The sequence below is a fragment of the Corapipo altera genome, unplaced genomic scaffold (assembly GCF_003945725.1).
Source record: "Corapipo altera isolate COAL_440 unplaced genomic scaffold, ASM394572v1 49, whole genome shotgun sequence".
NCBI classification, from domain to species: Eukaryota; Metazoa; Chordata; class Aves; order Passeriformes; family Pipridae; genus Corapipo; species Corapipo altera.
Window position 1 is genome coordinate 15186048 of NW_020884879.1, and position 21124 is coordinate 15207171.

The 21124-nt window shown below is 36.5% G+C and overlaps 1 protein-coding gene across 7 annotated transcripts in view; it reads left to right on the plus strand.

Moving 5' to 3' along the window:
* CUNH8orf34 (chromosome unknown C8orf34 homolog) overlaps positions 1-21124 on the plus strand; it is a 147918-nt gene that overhangs the window by 41927 nt on the left and 84867 nt on the right. For all 7 annotated transcript variants that reach the window (XR_003526887.1, XR_003526888.1, XR_003526890.1 and 4 more), the window contains 3 exons: positions 5015-5043; positions 11201-11370; positions 15515-15681. Coding sequence is in view for 3 of the 7 variants with exons in the window: in XM_027638605.1 (XP_027494406.1) it covers positions 5015-5043; positions 11201-11370; positions 15515-15681 (366 nt within the window). In the remaining 4 variants the exon portion in view is untranslated. The remainder of the gene's footprint in view (positions 1-5014; positions 5044-11200; positions 11371-15514; positions 15682-21124) is intronic.

The following is a 21124-nucleotide window of genomic DNA, read 5'->3' on the forward strand; positions in this document are numbered from 1 at the left end:
CAGGCCCCATCTAGTCTGGGAACACTTCCAGGAATGGAGCATCCACAACTTCTCTGGGCAACCTGTTCCAGTGTTTCACCACCCTCATGGTAAAGAATTTCTTCCTAATATCTCATCTAAATCTAACCTCTTTCAGTTTGAAACCATTATTCCTTGTCCTATCACTACATGCCCTTGTAAAATGTCCCTGTCCAGCTTTTTGTAGGCCCTTTTTTGGTACTGAAAAGCTGCTATAAGATCTCCCTGTAGCCTTCTGTGCTCAATGCTGAACAACCTTACCTGTCTCTGCCTGTCTTCATAGGAGAGGTGCTCCAGTCCTCTGACCATGTTCATGGCTCTCATCTAGACTTGCTCCAACAAGTCCCTGTCCTTCTTGTGTTGAGTGCCCCAGACCTGGACAAAAGTACTCCAGACTGGGTCTCATAAGAGCGGAGTAGAGGGGGAGAATCACCTCCCTTGACCTGTTGGCCACACTGCTTTTGATGCAGCCCAGGACACAGTTGGCTTTCTGGACTATGAGCACACTTTACTGGGTCAGGTCAAGCTTCTCATCCACCAACACTCAGAAGTCCTTCTACCCAGGGCTGCTCTCAATCCATTCTCTGCCCAGCCCATACTTGTCCTTGGAAGTGCTCCGAACCAGCTGCAGCAACTCGCACTTGGCTTTGTTGAACTTTATGAGGTTCACACAGCCTCCCTCACCTCTCAAGCCTGTCGAAGTTCCTCTGGATGGCATCCCTTCCCTCCAGCGTGTCAATTGCACCACACAGCTTGGTGTTGGCAGCAAACTTGCTGAGGGTGCGCTTGATCCCGCTGTCCATGTTACTAACAGAGATATTAAACAGCACCAGTCACAATACTGTCCCCTGAGGAATGCCACTCACCACTGATTTCCACTTGGCCATTGAGCCATTGAACGCAGTTCAAGTGTGACACATCGCTATCCACTGAATGATCCACCCATTAAATCCATGTCTCTCCAGATCAGAGACAAGAATGTTGTGTGGGATCATGTCAAATGCGCTGCACAGGTCCTGGTAGGTGACATCAGTTGCTCTATTTCAAAAAGACCTGGTGTGGTGCCCTCTGTTTTGAAAATAAATGTTATACTGTTGGATTGAGAACATCAAAGTCTAAAAATTGCTTTTCAAAGAGAAATAATACCACTGAGTGGAGATGCTTTAAGAACTGGATTAATTGTATTTGTTGCAGGAGAGCAATAACAAATAAAACTCTTCTGCTAAGAACTGCATATGCAAGAGCTAGGCACCTTTAAGACTCATGGAATTGTTATTAACAATGTTCATTTTTCTTTAGAAAGAAAGTTCTTTTGATAAACTAGAAATGAAGCAGAATATCCTAAGCAGAAGTTCTGTACTGTGGAAGATACTCGTTCTAGACTCAAAAGGGATTTTATTTTCTTAAAACATAGTGTAGGTATTTTGAGAGGTGGCTTTTACATCAAAGAAGACACTATATATTTATTATATTTATTTCTTCATTCTTACCATTGTGCTGCTGCAGATTGCCATAGTGATAGGAGACTGGGAAGAGAAATCTAAGATAACTATGTAAAGAATGGTTTTAATAATCCATGCTAATTTAAAAAAAGCATAATAATACTACCTAAAATATAATAAGTATTAATAAATTACATTCTTATTACATTGTTAATCACGTTTCATTTAATCCTAGTGTGCCAGACCTTTCTTGCAATCAGAGAGTACATTGTTTTTCCAGTTCCCTTCAAAAACCAAGGTAGTGACAGAATGATGTTCCATTTGAGAGAATCTGTGCTACCATCAATAGCCCCTCTCTAGGTTTGTTGCTGATCAGAGATAGCTGTGGCTCTGGAGCATTTCTGAAGGACCGTGGAAGCACATTCAGACCAATTATTTCATTGTTCCAGCACTCTTCCAGCATAGAGGGTCATTACACTCAAAAGTAGAAACAAGTGCCCTGAATCTGTCTGTGTGATTCAGCAGACAGCTGAGTGGGCTAGATAGTTGTGATGCCTGATCAAATTTCGGCACCCTTTTAAAAGGAAGGATTTTTTAAAGACATAAAATTGGCAACTGGCTACCTAATTCCCACTGTAAACCTCATCCATGAGCCTTAGCTGATGGTGGGAAGCAAACTTCTGACCCCTTTATTTGGAATGGTTAGTAAGAGTGGTAGGAGTGTATAGTTTTCAGTCATAGTATGATATGAAACTATGGCAAATGTTGTCTGTGAGAAACAGCTGCTATAAGAGAAAGCATGAAGCTCCTTTATTACTCCTTTATTTCTGGTGGATATGCCTTTGACATCAGAAGACCTTTCCCAACAAAGGAAGGAGAATATTTTTAACAGTCCCCTTCTTATCTACTGCTCAGTGTCTTGAGCCAAAGCAATGATGACACACCCTTAAAACTTCCATTCTCTACATTCATCATTGTGCAGAGTCAGGCTTTAAATGCTCTAAACTGAGAAAAGTCAGAAATAGTTGTTCATAGTAACATACATATATTCTAACAAAGCCCATTGGATTTAAGGTTGAATAAACTAGATGTGTCCGTTTTTCTGGTGTTAGAGTTTTTTGGTGATTAGGATTAAGTTTTGATGGAAAAGAGTTACAGTTTGAAGAATTGACTAAACTGTTGGGTTAAAAATTTTTAGTTTATAGACATTTTGGCTACACCTGTGAATGTTTTGTCTGAAACTGTTTCCATTACTGTTTCCATTTAGAGTAGTTTCATGGAATGGGCTGTCCCTTTGTCTCTAGTATTCGGTGATTTTACAATGACATTTTCTTATTTAGAGTATATAAAAATAAAATTTCTATTTTCTCTGTTGTGTTGTATGAAAGCCACAGACAAAAAGCTGAAGATAACTATATGAAGTACAGAAAGCAAAATCAGATACTTGTCACAAATAAGCGACAAGAGGGGTTTCTTTTTGAAAAGTGCTGATGTCTGGATACTAGCAATTACAGGAACCAGAGATATCAACCATCACTAGCATTGCTTTTTAGAAATTGAACTATTTTAATACTTTCTAGAAATTTAACTATTTTAAATTGTCAGTATATTACTTGAAAGTAAAGTAACTGACAGTAAACTATTTGACTACTGAAAAGTCAGGAGTCTGCAAAGGGCTAAGAAATTAACAAAAATCCTAAATAATCCTGTATAATAACAATGACAATATCTCTAGTTGCAATCTCAGCATTCTGGATTAAGGGTTTAGTGGTTGTGGGGTTTTTTTGGTTTTGTTTTTTTTAATGTTATCCTAAATACACAAGGGTTTGAATTTTTTGAGGAGCAACTTTCTGAAAATTGGAGTCCATATTATTCCACTTGAGATCTGCAACCAAAAAAATTACCTCACTCTTGTGATTTTCTGTCTACTGCACACTGCAAATCCCCCCTCCTCTCAAGTTCAACCATGATATCCTGTGAGTTTGGCAACTACAAAAAAAATTGGTAAGAGATGGGCACACACTAACTGTGTGGTGCAGTAGAGTCTTGGAAGGAAATAAGAAGCATTTTTACACCCAGCGTTTTATGGGTTATTTATCCTGGTCTCTGCTAATGAAGTTGTGTTATCAGTGACTAAAAGAGTACTGTTAATAATAATGAGGCTCAAGACATAACAGAAAGATCTGTGTGGCTGACAGTATGGTAAATACCACCTCCAGAAGACTCACCATGCCAAGACTGCTGTAATAAGCTCCTGATAAAATTTCTTGCCCAGAATCCTTTTTATTCCCTCTTGATGACCCATTAGAGAGAGATAGCTAAAAATAGTTTGCAGGTTTAATTCCATGATTGCAAAAATAAAAGTTTTCTAAACTTGTAAAATTTTATTTTGGCAACGTGTCTTCAGAAACTGCTAACTCTCTGCATGCTTGTCTAAGAAATACAATTAATTTTGGCGTCTTGCTACTGTTTCCTATCTAGTAAAGAAGAAATTTGAGCCATTCTGGTCAATTCAATTACTCAGCTTAGTCTTGTCTAAATTCAAAATAAGTTCTGGCAAGCAATGTGATTTACAACACATACAAACAAAAAGCATTTTACAAAAAGCACTCATTTAAAGTATAGACGTTTTTCAGTTTTATGTGCTTATATGTAACATTGAAGTGTGTGATCTTCCTATGCATGGATATGTCTCCACTTTAGTTTCACCACCAGGAGAAACTTGTCCTTGGTTTTTGAAGCTCTAACCTGGAAATGTTTCTTATCGAACCTCGTAGGAATCTGGGAAATGCTCTGTTTTCAATGTATCTGAATTTTCAACATGATAGCATTAAATGTATAATTACTTGATAACTACTTGTGATATGATGTGTGCAGGCCTGTTAAAAATTCTGAGACTAGCTGCGTATATTTAATGTTCTACAGGATTATCATACTTAAAAGAGTTAGATGACATAGTGGAAGAAATTCTAGGAAAGACATGGGCAGGTATCAGCAGAAAGGAGAGGAGCAAATATACAAGTTCTTTTTCAGAGGATTTAGAAAAATTGTTTTGGATTCTGTTGGGAAATTTTACTTTATGTTCCAAAGTTTCACCTGTTTTTATAGAATCATTTCTACATTGTACTACGGAGAAAGATAAAAGAGTCATGTCCATATTGCCCTCTAGTTGCAGCAAGATGTGTTATGCATGCTGGTCAGGGTGAGATTTGTGTAATAAGGTGTCCATTGGTAAATACAATGTTGCTAATTTAGTTTCAGAAAGCAGGTAGAATTGCACTTAACCTTCTTGTCACTTTACTGGTACATCTGCTATTTTCATTTCCGTAGGTTTTTAAAAACTCATTTTGGTAATATTGCAGCTGATATAAAAGTATGTTATTTCCAGGCAAGTTCACTAGTGGAACTAAATATGACACACTGTATGGTACAGCAGCATGCAGAGAACAATATGTAAACTTTTCAGATTAAACCTTACTTTTCCTTACTGTAGTAGAAGACATTGTAGAAAGCATGTTTCTAAATTTTTTTTTTCCAATCTGTTTCATTTTCAGGCATTGCTGTTTCTGATGAACTTGAGAAGGTAAGATTGATAAGGTATACCTAATGAACAGTACAAAGAGACACATGATTGTGATAATTTTAGGCAATGAGAGCTGCATCTCCCTGTCCTAGCATACAGACTTCAGTTCTGTTGGGTTCAGAGGAAGTTTAGGTGTGGAAAGCTGTGTAAGTAGAGTATATGTGGATCCATCAAGAGCTTGACTGGAAAGGGCTGTCAAGTACGGAAAAAAACTCTCACAGAGTTTGAGACTCTCAATGAGGCCATGGAAATACTTTTTAATCATGACACCATCTTTGCTTAGTACAGTCTGTTGGGTTACTTTTTGTACTTTTGGAAACATTTAGCCTTAAATACCTTTTATTCATGAAGTCATGAATCCTGCATTCCCAGATATGATTTGTGAAAATATTTAGGAATTATTTTTGTTTCTAGATTTGATCAGGAATGCACAGGGCATAAAAATCAGTCTTTACCTCCTTGTTGGATGCAACAAACAATGATCTCCTCAGTCCCTTTTGATACATTACACAGTTAATATGAATTTTAGTTTTAGCTGTAATAAACTACATTGAAAGAGTAATCAAACTAATTTTTCAAATTACCAGAGGAAACAGAGCACCTTTATCTTCTCTATTCTCACCTGCTTCAAGTGCCAAGAATCTTGGGTTGTGTTCTTGGTGTCTGAAACAATTGTTGTCAGGGAAATGAGATCAAAAGGTACATAAGACACAGGAATAATGCTTAATATAGAACACATTTTTTAAAAAAATATTTTTCCTTTCTGCTGGTAAAATGAGGACACAAATCTTTCTGACACAAGTGCATATAAAATACCTCCACTGCATTCTCCAAGGAAGGCCAGTTAGACAAGACTGATCACTGTTACCATGTAGTCATGAGCATATGAGGCTGCCTTTTCAAAACTATGGCTTTAGTCTTCTTTCCTACTATTTTCTTAACTGTGTTCAGAAGTGATGATAAAAGTGATTGGAAAGCCCTTCCATTAGAACCCTTACCTTTAAGAATACTTATGAAGAACTCAATTTAATTTTGTTTGTTGAAAAAAACCTATAAAATACTGCTTGTGGAAGGAAAAGACATTTTGGGCTAGAGCCTGTTATCACCACTTTTTACATCTATTTTTTGGAGGTAATTTCTGTTAATTTTTTTAACTATAATACTGCTCAAAAGCATTAATAGTTTTTATATTTAATTATTCTGTGTGAAAACTGAGAGGGGGAACATAATTTGGGGCTTTCCTCAGGATCCACATTGAGCAAAGAGATAATTTTTTTTTGGTTACTGTATACTTAATTGTTTATAATTTAAAATTGAAAGGTATATCCATTTATTTATGCATAATTTTAAAAAGCTTGGTATTCCTATTTTCTAATATGGATTTTGAGGGACCTTCCATCGTGAGAAGTACTTTTGGGTATTTCTGAATTTTTGAAACAAAACTTGGAATTACGGTATGTACATTCAATAGCATGCATTACCTGACACCTTTGGAATACTGCATCTGCTTTAATGTATGTTTCTGATGAGGACAGGTAAATAGAATGTTTTTGAAGTCAGAAGCTATTTGTAAAATAAATGAACCCCCAAACAATTAAGCTCTTGACATGTGTCATTTGTGCAGCTTTGCTCAACAGGCTTTCAGCACAGACTTAGAGAAGAAGAGTGATTTTTCGTCTCCACAGGCTTTAGTGATCTTCATTTTTATTTCTTGTTTGGACCCTTAGGGATTTTTAATGAACATAAAATCTAGTTCTGTTTTAAGAATATAATCATAGCTAGGACCATTTTGTGGAGTCCTGCCTCCTAGGAATGATTCCTAGGAAGCTAATTCCTGAAATGTTCCTGTGACTTGTTTCTGCATGTATTACTTGGCGTGAACCAAAAGCAGCCAAAGACTACCTGATAATGGTTGTTTTAAAGTTAAAGAGAATGTGGTTTTATTTCTTCTGAATGTGTTCACAGGTGATGTTTATTTTTCAGATATAAATGTAGCCAAGTTGTAATTCCTATCCCAGAAATAAATGCTGATACTAGAACTTTTTGTCTAGGCTGTGGCAGCATTGAATAATTTTTTGAAACCACATTCATCTGTGGTTTGGATTAACCATTTAACCCCTCAGGTGCATGTCATGGGTCTAGAGTAGCATGGCCAAACTTGGCATTGGATTCTGTTAAAACATTGACATTGCATAGGTGTTATGAGAGACAAAAAACTAAACGCAGCAATAAACTTCTATACGCTCTTCCTCGCTTTATTTTCCTGACGATCTGGAATATCTAGGGACTAGGACAGAGCCCATAATCCTGATGCTTTATCTGTGGTTTAAATTATGAACCTGGAAAAAACAGAGAATATATTTGTATATTCCTCTATTTTTTTTCCTCACTGTGTATTTTTTTAAATTACTTCTTTGTGGCTTTAGTAACGCAGCTGCCTTCATCAGAGGAATACTTAATCAGTATTGTTGGTTGATATAAGTCCTCCTCCAAGTAATCCAATTAGTTAGTTAGTTGCTTAGTTAATTGAGCATTTGGATTTGGAAAACCAGTTTGCGACAAGGTCAGTCTTTCACTCAAAATGGAATCTTTCAGTTTGACTTAGTCTCATAAAACTCATGAGTCCACTAGTAATCTTGAAAAAAAAAATCCTATAATGACTGCATTTAAAACAGATTTATTGTATATATTCCCTTCTTTTTCATCTCAGTTACTTCAGACTTGCAGTGTTTGTTCTCTCTCTCTTGACTCAGCCTGCATCTTTAGGCCATAGAAGCTATGTAAAATCAGAGACTGGCACTCAAGTATGCTGTGTAAGGAAAGGAAACAAGAAAGGATGCTTTGTGACTCACATATTTTAAAACTAAAGTGCAGTGTTAATATAATACAAATTTCTGAATTGACTCGCCCTCTGTACCACTGAACAGAAACTGTTGAAGCACTTTAGGAAACTACACACTTTCATGCATAATGTGAAGATTTTAATGTAAAAAAAGTAGAGCTAGGAAGTTAGCCTTTCTTTGAAATTTACAGAATTCTAGGGTGAAAAAAAATTCTCACAAAAAACAGTGATGCGAGAGACCTGCCATAACATTGTGAAATTTATCCCAAATACCCAATGATGTCTTTAAATCACTTTAAACATTAATAATGGGAGACATCTAAGTGTTAGAGATCCACAGGCAAACTCAAGGGAAGATCAAAAAATTTATAGCAGATTTTGACCCTCAATGTTAATATTAAAAAAATATTCTGTGCTGTCTAGCATATACTTTCTTCTCATATGTAATATTTCTTCAGTGAACACAGATTAATAGAATAGATGAAACAACTGTTCTTATGTCATAAAACCAAAAAAATTTCTTCTCACCTAAAAGTATTTCTAATGATGGAAATTCCCTTAAAATCCATATCAGAAAATAGGAATACCAAGCTTTTTAAGTGATGCATAAATAAATGGATATACAAATGTTTCTCTCTCTTGTAGAGGTTGCATTCAGCAACCACAGCTCAGCCCAATGTGAAGATGAGATTCAGCTGTCTTGCAATCTTTCCCTTCTTTTCCTAGTCTCCACATAAAGGAAGTTTGAGTGTGTCAAACTGGTAACCAGTGATGTGGATAAGAGGATAACACATGGGCTGCTCCATGAAATAGTGCTCTCGGTTCATTTATTGCAGATTTAAATACCTACCTGTCCTGAAAATATTTCTGTGCTTACTAATGTCACTGTCAATCTCTTGTTTTTTATGGGGGAATATAATTGGAAATCAATTAAGATTGTAAGATTTATATGAAAAAAAAGAAACCAGCCAAAAAAACCCCAACCCAAAACTATAAAAACTTGTTAGAGAACAGAATACTTCATCTGAATTTATTGCAGCCTTTGAAATAGTGTCAAATAAACATCCTCATGTTCTGAATAGAGCTGTCTGATTCTCCATTTACTGTTTTCACTGTGGCTGCTTATATAGTTGAAAGGAGGACAATAAATTAGGTCACTGAAACTGTGGCATGCTAATCTAGCATGATGCAAAAAGTAAAGCAAGGTGATAAAGTGAGGCAAAGCATGACTATGTAATGTAAATTACATTTCTATTAAGTAAAGTATGAAACTGCTACTTTAATCCCTAAAATGCCTAGGAAAGAAATTAGCATAACAAGGACAGTCGCAGCATTCATGGTTTACTTATTCATATTTTGATGGTGCAGTGTACAGTGTCAGAAAAAACTTAAGGTGCTGACAAAAGGATACATTTTTAGGTGCTTTTCATTTTCACTTAAGATGCTGAAAGCTTTTAGCAAGATGGACACTGAGATATTCTGACTTTCAGGAACCATTTTTTATTCATTATTAGAAATTATCTTAGGGAGAAAGAGAAGGGAGCAAATAGCTAGAATGGAAGGAATAAACCTCAGAAAGGTTGTGGGCAGTCTTAATGAAGGCATTGTGGCAATCCTTTTTCTAAGCTCATAAGCATATGATGGTAGTCACACCAGTGACAGTTTATGCTTCTCAAGAGCCCAAAGGTGACTGTAATGTAGTCTACCTGACCTGACTATGACACAGCTCCAAATAAATGCACAAAGTGTATATTTATAAGTACATAAGAACAGAACAGCACTGGCTAGATATCCTGATATCTCCAAAGCCATGGTGTTTTCCTCAGGTTTCTCTCTACTGTATGGTCTGTATTCAATTTTCAGTGGTCCTTGCAGAAAACAGACATCATGTAAAAGTGAATTAGTCAAATGATGGACAACTCTGTAGAGAGGAATGTGGTAATGCACTCACAGGCACATTGCAGAAAGCAGAACAAAACAACAAGGTTGAGTGAATTGGATCCAGGGCCTGGGTCGCATTTGGTTCTGTCAAAATAGAAGCTCTGGGAGTTCTGCTCAGAAAAATTGCAGCATCTAGCCAGAGCTAGGTAAATATATTCATATTAAAAGTAGTTTGCAGCCTTTTTTGGATTTTTGTTTCTTTCATTTCAGTAGAGACCTCTACTTCAAACTGTGCTTTTACCGTATCTGTTTCAATTAGGAAGAGGCTTCAAAGGTGATTCTTTTTTAGGAAGGAGAGAAAATATGGTTTCTATGCTAAATAATTGCTGTGCTGTACATTTTCCAGATGTTTTTTGTTTGGAAAGCATTGTTTCAAGGCAGAAATACTTACTGAGGCACTGAGGTCGATAACAGCCACGGATTTTTTTCCTAAAATATTCTCTCGTTAAATGATAGGAATAGAATATGTCTCTTCTAATTAGGAACAGTTTGTTTGAAATGTCTTTGCTAACCTAGAAAAGAATAAAGTAAAATAAATATTCCTATCCCATAATTTCATGTCTTTTTTTTGGTATACAGGTCTGTTTTTTAGTTTGACTGTGCTTTTGTACATGACCCTTTATCTACAGTGTTTCTAGTAAAATTGAGAACAGACATACTTACCTCTTTAGAATGCTTTTTGGTACAATTTTTAAGGATGATTTGTTTCTGTAATCTAAATTCCTAATGATGCAAATTATTCCTATTGTTTTGAATCTATCAGTTGCATTTTCTTGCTTCTTGTAATCCTCTCCAACTTATTGTCTTCCAGTAAGTGGTTAAAAATATGATTACTAGTTTCATAAATGCATTTTATTAAATGCCATTTTCAGAACTGAAAGATACACTATGTAAGGCCCAGAAGGGTTATTTTTAAAATGCAAAATGCAGATGTATTTTTTAGTTTTGCATTAATTCACAATGCAAATAAGAGTGATGTTATTAATCTACAAACATCTTTTGTTTGGGGTGTTGTTTATACAAGTGACCTCGTGTTGCTTAGCAGAACTGATACAGTGCATGTTTAAAGAGTTGTGCATTTATTTAAAAAAATTAGTGATTTTTCTGCAGTTACAATTGAAGAGAAAGAAATGCAAGAGATTTGAGGCATCAGGATACACAAATATCTCCTGGAATTTTGTTAATGGGAAACTTTCTTTTAGTCTGTCATTGTTTCTGGATATTTTGTAGCCCTCTGAAGTGATAATGTACTGTACTATTCTTGTACTTTTTTAGTGAATTTTTTTTTCGTCTTTTCTTTCTCTATATACACCTATGGTTAAGAACAAACAGTGCATTGTTGTTGCTTTTTTATTTTTATTTTTTTCTCTTTAGGACACAACAGGTTTTAACACCCCCCTTCTCAGACCTCGTGTGATTGGAGAATGGGTTGGCCGTGAAGAGAATGATGCAGACCCTCTGGCTGCTGAGATGCTACAGCCACCAATACCAAGAAATAAAAATGAGCAGTGGGACAGTGAGGATAGCAGCAGTCCTGGAGGAAGGTGGGATTTTGGTTCAACCTAGAAAAATTATATTTTGTGAAACAGAGCTGTCTTTTTAACAAAAACTCCATTTCTGGGAGCAGAGTGCAGGGCTTTTCAATTCCCGTGTCATAGTGTGGCAGAATGCAGAATGAATGGAAGTCATTAATATGTGACTGATTTCTTCTCATGCTTTTATATATGATTAAATTCATACTCATTTGCAATCACATTAATTAATTCCCATGTATAAAGCTAAGGTTATATTGACATGACTGGGGTCCAGCGTGTAATAATTTTGCAAGGTATAGCTTTGTTCAGATACTTCAAACCCTTCCATCTTTCCACAATTGGTAGTTGTTATTTGTTACGCTTCTTGACACTTTAGTGACAAACCTGATTTTCTCATTTAAAGAAAAGATGGACAAGGGAAACAGTATCTATGTTATTTTTATCAGGACTTCCTGAATTTATCTTCTTTTCATATACCTAGCATTTTGGATAACAGGTCTTTCTCAAAGAGAAAATTGTGTTCTCTGCAGTAAATAACTTCTAAAGATTTATTGTTCTTGTCTGAGAATGAAGGAGTATGTTTGTTTGTTAATGTGCTTCAGCTACATGAAAGAGATTACCATTTTCCATAATTTAAAGATACCGGTTTATCACAGAAGTTAAATACTCACAGCTTTCCTTTAAAAGGAATTAATGCCTATCTTTTTAAGTGTAAATCTTGTGCACTGCCTCTGTTAATTGGCTTAAACACCTACTTTTCTCCCTCAGCCCTGTAGCATTTCTCCTTGGTTATAACTAGTATGCTGACTGCAGCAGACACCTTTTTCTTCCTCTTTTAAGAAGGCAGAAACTGTCTGCTTTCATTTTGAAATATCTAAGGTATTCCTTCACTGTGTCCTCCATGTGCCTTCTCCATTGGAATTTACCTCCCTGTCAGAAGGAGACTAGTCTGTCACTAGGTTTACTCTTAAAGGCTGCATTCATTAACTTTCCTCACGTTTGTAATGTTTGTTATCCATGAGTGCTTCTTTTGATTAGACTATTGTGGGGAAAGCTGCAAGTACTACTATTTCAAAGTAGCAGCATGTAGTAATGATCCCTCAGCCAGATGTTGGATGGGAACCAGCACAACTCAGACACTGGGTTTCTCCAGTGCGATTCCTGGGAAAGTAATGGAGTCAGCAATGGGCGCTGCAGCTTGATTGTGCAGGCCTGTGTTTCTTTTTCCTTATTCAGCAGCCAATAAAGACACCGAATCTGTTCCACATTGCAGAGAGAATTGAGAATATTGTGTCCTTTCTGTCAATAGGAAGGAGCAGAAATAAGCATCTCTCTCTAATCTCCAGAAGGGAGCAAAGAGGTTAGTTCTGAGTAACAAAGATGATTCAAAGCAACGCATTTTTCTCTTTGTAGAGGATGGTACAAGATGTGAGAAACCTCACAGCTAATGCTATAATTAAAAAATATGATTAATGGCTTTGAGAATAGCATTTGAGAAGTCTTGTTGAGTATCATGGCAAAATCACATTGCCTGGCATATGAACAAGGAGAATATGGGGTACTTGATGCCAGGAAAAACTCATGGGGTACTGATATCTCTGTTTTTTAGGTGCAGTAAATGCTAAAGACCTATTGAAAAATATGTATCGTGGGAGTACTGATTTTCAGTGGAAATGAATAACTACTAGATTACATACAGCATATGGATTTACATTTGGATGACTGATTTTATGTCTGGGATAATTCTTGGTTCGTTAGCATTTCATCAGCTTTTGTAAGGCATTTATAAAAAACATGTTTGCAGTCTTGCAAAAGAATAAATAAAGTTGCAGAACTTCAAGGTAATGGTGCTGCTAAGATTGATGGCAACTATATATGGAAGTTTAAAAGACCTGTCTTGATCAAGGTTAATCTGAATATTTAACAATAGTTCACTAATAACTGGCAGTTGCTTCAAGGTCTGATGCAGTATTCCTGTGAATTAAAGTGCTGTTAGCAGAATTCAGAATTGAGCGTATACCAAATGTGTGAGACAAGTATTAGATAACAATAACTTCATTTTAATGTAACATTCAAAAATAGTGGGAAGAGTATAAATTTTACAAGATTAAGTGAAACTCTCAAATGAGTGAAGTTGTCAGTTGTAAAGAATTTTTGGCTACCTCGTCTGTATTTCATTCACCACTTAACAGTTAATGTAGCCTAAAATAACTCATTTATACTTTTACCTGGCAAATGAAAGGAGGAGCAATTGGAAATTCACATTAAATGTTTCCAATTATGTCTTGTTAAATTTTATGTAGCAACACTTTAAATAAAAAGTGATAGTTTAAGGATCACTATTTATCAAGATTTATGTGATATGCCAGCAAATTCTTTAAACTAATCCTAATAATCAGTTAAAATATAAGAACAAGACAGTGAAAACTGAAATTGTCCCATTATTTCCAGATAGTGTTTTCTCTTACCTTTCACTAAACGTAAGGAAATACTACAAAAATAAAACATTATGTAAATATCCAGAGGATTAGGCATTGGCAGATCACTGGTCAAGTAACTGCCATCAGTGTCATGTGACTCACATGTTGTTTTCACAGACCATAGAGTACAAGCTTTTTGGGGAAACCCTGGGTCTTTACACATTCGTTACATTCTGTAAAGGATGGAATGGACTGCAGGAAGCAGCATATTCCTATGGATCTGTTGATAACATGTTGATAACATGCTCATTTACAGTATTCGTCTTTTCAGCATAAAGCGGATCATAGCGAATATACATAGTATGTAATATTTGGGAATCTGTAAGTTGTCTGATTTTCTGTCTTTGCAACCATGATCCTCGTTTTTTGCACAGTAGGAAAGAACCACTATTTCCTCTGTAAAAATATACATTCCTGTGATGATGAACAACAGAAGCAGACATGTTGTTTATTTGAAAGCCAGGTTCAGTTACTCAAGAAAAGAAATAAAAAAAAGGAGCAACTGGAAGGACAGATGTCACTAATGTTTTGCCTGGAAAAGACAGTGTGACCAGTCTGAGTTGCCATATTAGGATTGCTACAGAGGAAAGAGTGTGCTTGTACCTGGTTTTGTACTGCTCTCTGTTGCTCCTGTAAGGAAGCAAGGCAAGGTATTAGTAAGTGATAAGAGACCATGGAAAAGCGCTGATGGCAATCCTGCTGGTACTGAGCTCATGTTTCAGAAATTCGAACACCGTGAAAATAGGATTAAACTAATTTTCAAGTCACAGTTGGTAGTTTTCTACATGAAAAATTTTTTGGAGGAATTCTGAGAAGACACAAGGCTCTTGGGAATCTTCCTCAAGGGATAATGTATGCACACAGTGGGGAATTTGAGTGGTTTTTAATATGATACTCTTTTCTCTTAGAGCCTGAAATGAACTAGAGCTTGCAGAGGCCCCATTCATAACCTGATGTCCTAAACTCAAAGGCCATTCTTCATCTCCAAGGTCCACTTTGTCTTATTAGTGTTTATCTTTGCTGGGGAAATGAACTATTGTTGATTATACTAAATTTCATATGTTGGCTACAAATGGGCCTTCCTGCAACAGACTATGAGAACAATCTGAGGTGGTGTTGATACTCTCATGTGGAGCACCAAATTTCTGTTTGTTGTTTTTATATTGTAAGAAATCAGAAATGGCAAATGGTAGCAAGTCCTGCCTTAGACTGTTCTGCTAACTTCTGTGTGTTTCCAGTTCTCTGTTATTTAGGTTAGGGATACAACTCAGCAAATTATGAGAACTGTTAATTCTGTGGGGTTATGGTAACATAACCACTCAAGGGAGAAGTTCTTTGTTGTCAACTTTGTTGCTATGCGATCTGTGCCTTAGCAATACTGATTAGTAATTGATGTCATGTTGCTCTATATATGTAGCTTATTTAGACCTGATTAACGCCCATAAAGTCAATGGGAAATCTACCAAATTCAATCAAGACTTTAAAAAGGAACTGCAAACACAAACTGACTTAGAACATCCAATGACTGGGGAATGAGTGATAACCAGTTGGTTTATCCTTATCTGTTAACCTTCAGATCTGGAAGACATCATGGACTAAAGTAATTTGACAAAATTGTGACAAATTTTGAAGAGAGCATTAGTAAGAGAAAGTTGTGCTTTCCTCTCTCACAGCTTAAAAATGGAGCCAAAGACCAAAGGACTGAAACATCAACAGCAGCAACATAAGAAACTGCTGGCTGCCATGCTTTCTCAGGACTCCTTTGATTCTGCTCAAAGCACAGCTCCATCTGTAACCGAAGAAGATATTGACAATGAAGATGATGCAATGGAACTACTGGGTAACTGCAAAAAATTATGTGTATTTTCTGATTTTTTATTATAAGTGTAATACACAATCAAACATAGATTAGTCTCTCTATAATCTCTCTGTAGTCTTTCTATTGAAACTGCTCTCTATATTTGAAGCTGAAGTATCTAGCAGCTGTGTGAAGGTTCATAAGTTTTAGCTTAAAACTTTCAGAAGAAATGTAATGAAGACAATAAATATATGTGAATAAACTGCCAACTGCATCAAAATCCCATGAAATGTCAAAAGCTTTAGGTGCTTAAAGTAATTAATTTGGTTTCCTACAATTGCAGGTTCTGCATGTATTTATGTAGAAAGAAAAGAATCGGCTTCACTGTCTTTCATCTGGGTCTTCTTTTTCTTAGCTATCGGAGTTTTAACCTCAGTGGATTTTATTTGAGACTAAAGAGCTACAAATAGCTTATGCAATGTGAATTTGTAACCTCTTCAGAGGATCTGATTGTAAATTTCCACTAGACTGTATTGTATCTTAAATTGTACTGTAGAAGGCTTGATGCTCACTGCTTCGTCCCTTTCCTGGAAACACTAGTCTGAAAGGAGGGACATTGTTGAAGAAAATGAATTAATAGTCTCTTTTCTACCATTTTTCAATCTTTCAGTGTAAGATGCTTAAAAAGTAGTCATGAATTTAAGTATTTTTTTTCCCAACTTTTGCTGTATGGAACTCTATGTGGGATCACAGCATGGGAAATCTGTAACTTCTGAATAGGGCAGCATTCTTATGTTTACAAATTCTGGAAAAAATATTTTTTTTCAGGTTGGACTTTAATCTAAAAATCAAGAAAACACATGGTACTCTTTTTTTCTGTATATATTTCTGTTGCTTCCTTACTATAGTTTTCATAGAACCACAGAATAGCTGAGATTGGAGAGGAGTGCTGGAAATACCTAGCTCAACCCGTTGCTCAAAAAAATCAACTATAGCAGGTGGTTGTGAATGGATTTTGACCATATTTAGAGGTGGAGATTCTACATCTCTTCCTGTTCCAGTGCTTGACTGTGCTCATCGTAAAAAAGTTTTTATTCTACTTAATTAATTGTGAATTAATACATAAATTACATAAATTAATACCTTTTCTTTTTTAGTAGTTTTAAGTTTGATATGTGCATTTGTTTTACAAGAAAGAAGAAATAATGGGCTGGATCACTCAGGTGTCACAGTGGGTCAATTAGTTCTTTGTGTTTGAAAAGTCACAGTGTTTGTGACTGTGGGCTTGCAGTCTTCATAGAATCTGTTGTTATTTCCAGAATTAATCCATGGATTTCGGTGGAGGCCATAATTAGTCTCTAGCTGTGTTACCTCCTTATTTTCTTCTTCAATTTACAAATCTTTCTGACTTTATCAATGTAACATAAAAAGAAAGGTGAAAGGGTGTCTTGTGGTGGTGAAAACCACAGGGCTCCTCTAGGATTCTGTGGCATCTGGAAGGTACAATAGCTGAATGTGTGTGTGTTCTGTTATTTGCGTCATTATTTGCCACGTACAGGATAGAATCTTTTGTTAACTTTTGTGGAGATACTGAGAAAAATGTATCCAATAGATAACATTTTATAGGTATAGGTCTTTCTTTCCAGACACTTGAATCCCTGAAGGTATCTGGAACCAAAAACGCAGTATAAAGGAATATGAGGAGTAGGTGTGCTTATAGTGATTATAGTATGACTGTATTATCGTAAATAACATTGATAGAAAGTTCAATATACACATCTTGGTGTTGAAAATGCTGTGCCTCTGAAAAACTGGCTTGTATTATAATTCTCATTTCGCAATTTGTTGACACTATATGTGTTAGGTTTGATATAATGGGTAGGCTACATCCTGCAGAACTGCTCAAAATTTGAGGATATGACAGTGTTACATGGGAAAGGTATTTTATTTTCTTTTGAAGGTAACATAAAGAACTTCAGTTTCTATTAGCAAACAGGTATTTTTCATTGCCTTATTTTCCAGGTCAGTAACTGTTTAATACTGAAATTGAATTTTTTTTATAATGTACCACATTAATCTATTAACTGCTTGATGCTTTTTATACTTTTTATACGCAGTATAACTAATTTCAAATAGTGGTGTTTTGCCATCACTGAATTGTTGCATATAGCTCTTTGATTTGTTCCCTTTAGAGTTCAGTATTTGTTTATTCAGCCTTTTCTTAAAAATTTACAAAATGTCGTGCTCCTAAGTCAGGATTCTGGGAAAAAAAATCTATTTACAGCAGATTATTTAAAGCGTACACTACTTATAATGCAGGTTTTTGCAGAACAGAAACTTCCATCTTAATCTGTGTTCAAGAGAACCTTTTTCAGAGTTTGGTTGATTTATTTAGATATTAAAAGAATGAAGCTAACTGTTGGTATAGTTTCTTTTAAAAAACCCACCTCCTAGGACTGCCATCAGAATTGTTAATGAAGGTTTTAGCTAGAGTGAAACATTCCAAATAGAAGAAACAATTACACTGTTAACTGCTTCAAAGGAAATATATGTGCAAAGATGAAAAAGAATGTTATGGGGCTACATTCTGATTTCAGTTATCACTCTTTATGTGTAAAATAAGATGTATAGGAGGGCCATTCACATACTGGTATCTTCCTAAGTGAAGCAGGTGGCTGAAATAGATTACTGACAGATAACATCATAGTGGAAAGGATCTTCTTGACTTTAAAATGCTGAGAACTGTAACTATAAAATCACATGTGTTTGTAAATTTAAAAGAGTAATGCAGTTGAGGTCTGTGACTGAAGATTATATCAAGGGGCTCATTTCATACACATCATAATGCCAAGTATTGTGTTTTGTAAATCTAATCAGGAGCTGAAGCAATTCCTTATGAAACTCTGCAACCCTTTTGAAATTGTATGACATTTGGGCTTAAGCTGTCTTTCACATTTGATGAAAGTCCACTGAGACTTTAAAATCATGTTATACCCTCAGTATCTCACCAATGTCCACTGAACTTTCATTTTCCCTGAAATTGCTGTGAATATTGATTGTACCAAAACATGACTCATATGGTTTTAAAAAATCAGTTGTTTTTTTAAGTGTAAGTATATAATTGTTTAAGTGTACTGCTATGCATAAACATACACATGGTAAAGTATAAGGTTTTTTGTAGCACACTTCGACTTAGATATGCATTCTTGAGGTTTTTACAAGTAAGGAAGATGAAAAAGACATTCTGTATTGTTTAACACAATATTGATACAGAGAACAAATCCTGTGAGGAGCATCTGACGGAACTGGGGTTGTTTAGCCTGGAGAAAAGGAGGCTCAGAGGGAAACCTCTACAGCTCCCAGAAAGGAAGCTGTAGCCAAGTGAAGGTTGGTCTGTTCTCCCAGGTAACAAGCAATAGGACAAGGCCTCAAGTCACACCAGGGGAGGTTTAGATTAGATATTAGGAAAAATTGCTTCAAAGGATTGTCAAGTATTGGAACAGTCTGCCCAGGGAAGTGGCTGAATCACCATCCTTGGAGGTATTTTGAGGATGTGAGGTGCAACACAGAGATGTTCGCGATGTTCGTCATACCCAAGTGATGCAGAATGTCAAACAGATCATCGCCTTGTGCGACGTAAACTTAACTTCCACCTTAAGTTCAAACCTATAAAAGGGGCAGTATTCCAAGGAGGAGACTCCAAGTTAACAATCTTCAAACAGCTACAGTGAGAGACAGCTTCCAGGTAAATCTTCAAACTGGACTCGAAGATCATTCCATAGATCCCTCTCCCGAAGCGCTTTGGCAACATATTAAAAGTAGCATCCTGCAGTCCTCTGAAGAATCCGTAGGGTTCTCTTTCAAGGAAAACAAGGACTGATTTGATGAAAACAATGAAGAGATCCAGGAATTGTTGGTAAAGAAGAGAACTGCCTACCAAGTGCACCTTGCTCAGCCATCCTGTTATGTAAGAAAAGCAGCCTTTTGTCTTGCATGCAGTAAGCTCCAACAGAAACTTCGAGACATCCAGAACAAGTGGTGGATCAATCTAGCAGAAAAGATTCAATTATGCGCAGATTCAGGTGATTACAGGGGATTCTATGAGGCTTTGAAAGCAGTCTACAGACCTACACACCAGGTTCAAAGACCTTTACTCAGTGCAGATGGTCAAATGCTTCTCACAGATAAAATTTCTATTCTGAATCGATGGTCTGAATATTTTCAGACTCTTTTCAGTACCAACCATGTAGTTCAAGGCTCAGCAATTCAGTACATTACACAACAACCGGTGAAAAATGAATTGGGTATTGCCCCTACTATGGGAGAAATTCTTAAGGACATACAGCAGATGAAAGCTGGCAAGGCAGCTGGGGTTGATGGAATTCCACTTGCAGTCTGGAAGCATGAAGGCCAAGCACTCCATTCTAAATTTCACAAGTTTGTGGTGTGTTGTTGGGAACTAGGTGAACTACCATCAGATCTTCATGATGCAGTCATCATCACTTTGTATAAGAAGAAAGGAGATAAATCAGACTGTTCAAATAACCAACCTGCACCTCAGGAAGTCTTCCATCATCCCCACATCATCATTGGCAAATCAGAGCTCAAATCAGTCCAACAGTTTAATTATCTGGGAAGCATCATCTCCTTGGATGGCAAGATTGACAACAGGTTAGCAAAGGTGTATAGAGCTTTTGGAAAACTCCATAAAAGAGTTTGGTGTAATAAACACCTGAAGAAAGCACAAAGATTAGTGTTTACAGAGCCATTGTACTGTCTACTCTTTGATATGGATCTGAATCATGGGTCATTTACTGCCACCACTTGGAACTCTTAAAACACTCCCATCAGCGCTGCCTCCGTACAATCCTAAACATCCACTGGACTGATTACGTGACTAACGTGTCTGTTCTAGAACAAGCAGCAGTCACAAGTATTGTGACCATGTTGCTGAGAACACAGCTGTGATGGGCAGGGCATGTCTCCAGGATGAAGGACCGCCGCCTCCCTAAGATTGTGCTCTATGATGAACTTACCACTGGCTGCCGCAGGAGAGGAGCCCCGAAGAGGAGATACCAGGACTCCCTGAAACAATATCTCAGCATTGGCCATATTGATCATCATCATTGGTCTACTCTGACCTCCAGTCAGGCTGGCAGATATGTAGTTCACCAGATCCTTCTTCTGGCTGTTCTTGTAGATGGGTGTTACATTTGCTAACCTTTCACATTTGCATAACAATAAAGTATCCTTACATTCTTACCCTGATCTTGTACTCATCCCTGGGAATGGGATATCCCTAAGGTACTGGATAAATGGATATCCAAACTACTTTGTACTTCTTCAGGACGCTCAGATTAGTATAGATATACTGCTGGGAAATGATTCAGTGGCAATAAATAGATGTAGTTACTTTTGTGCCTGGCTCTGTTTTAGTGAGCATGCTGACTCTCCAGTATTAGTATTCTGCAACAACCTCTGCATA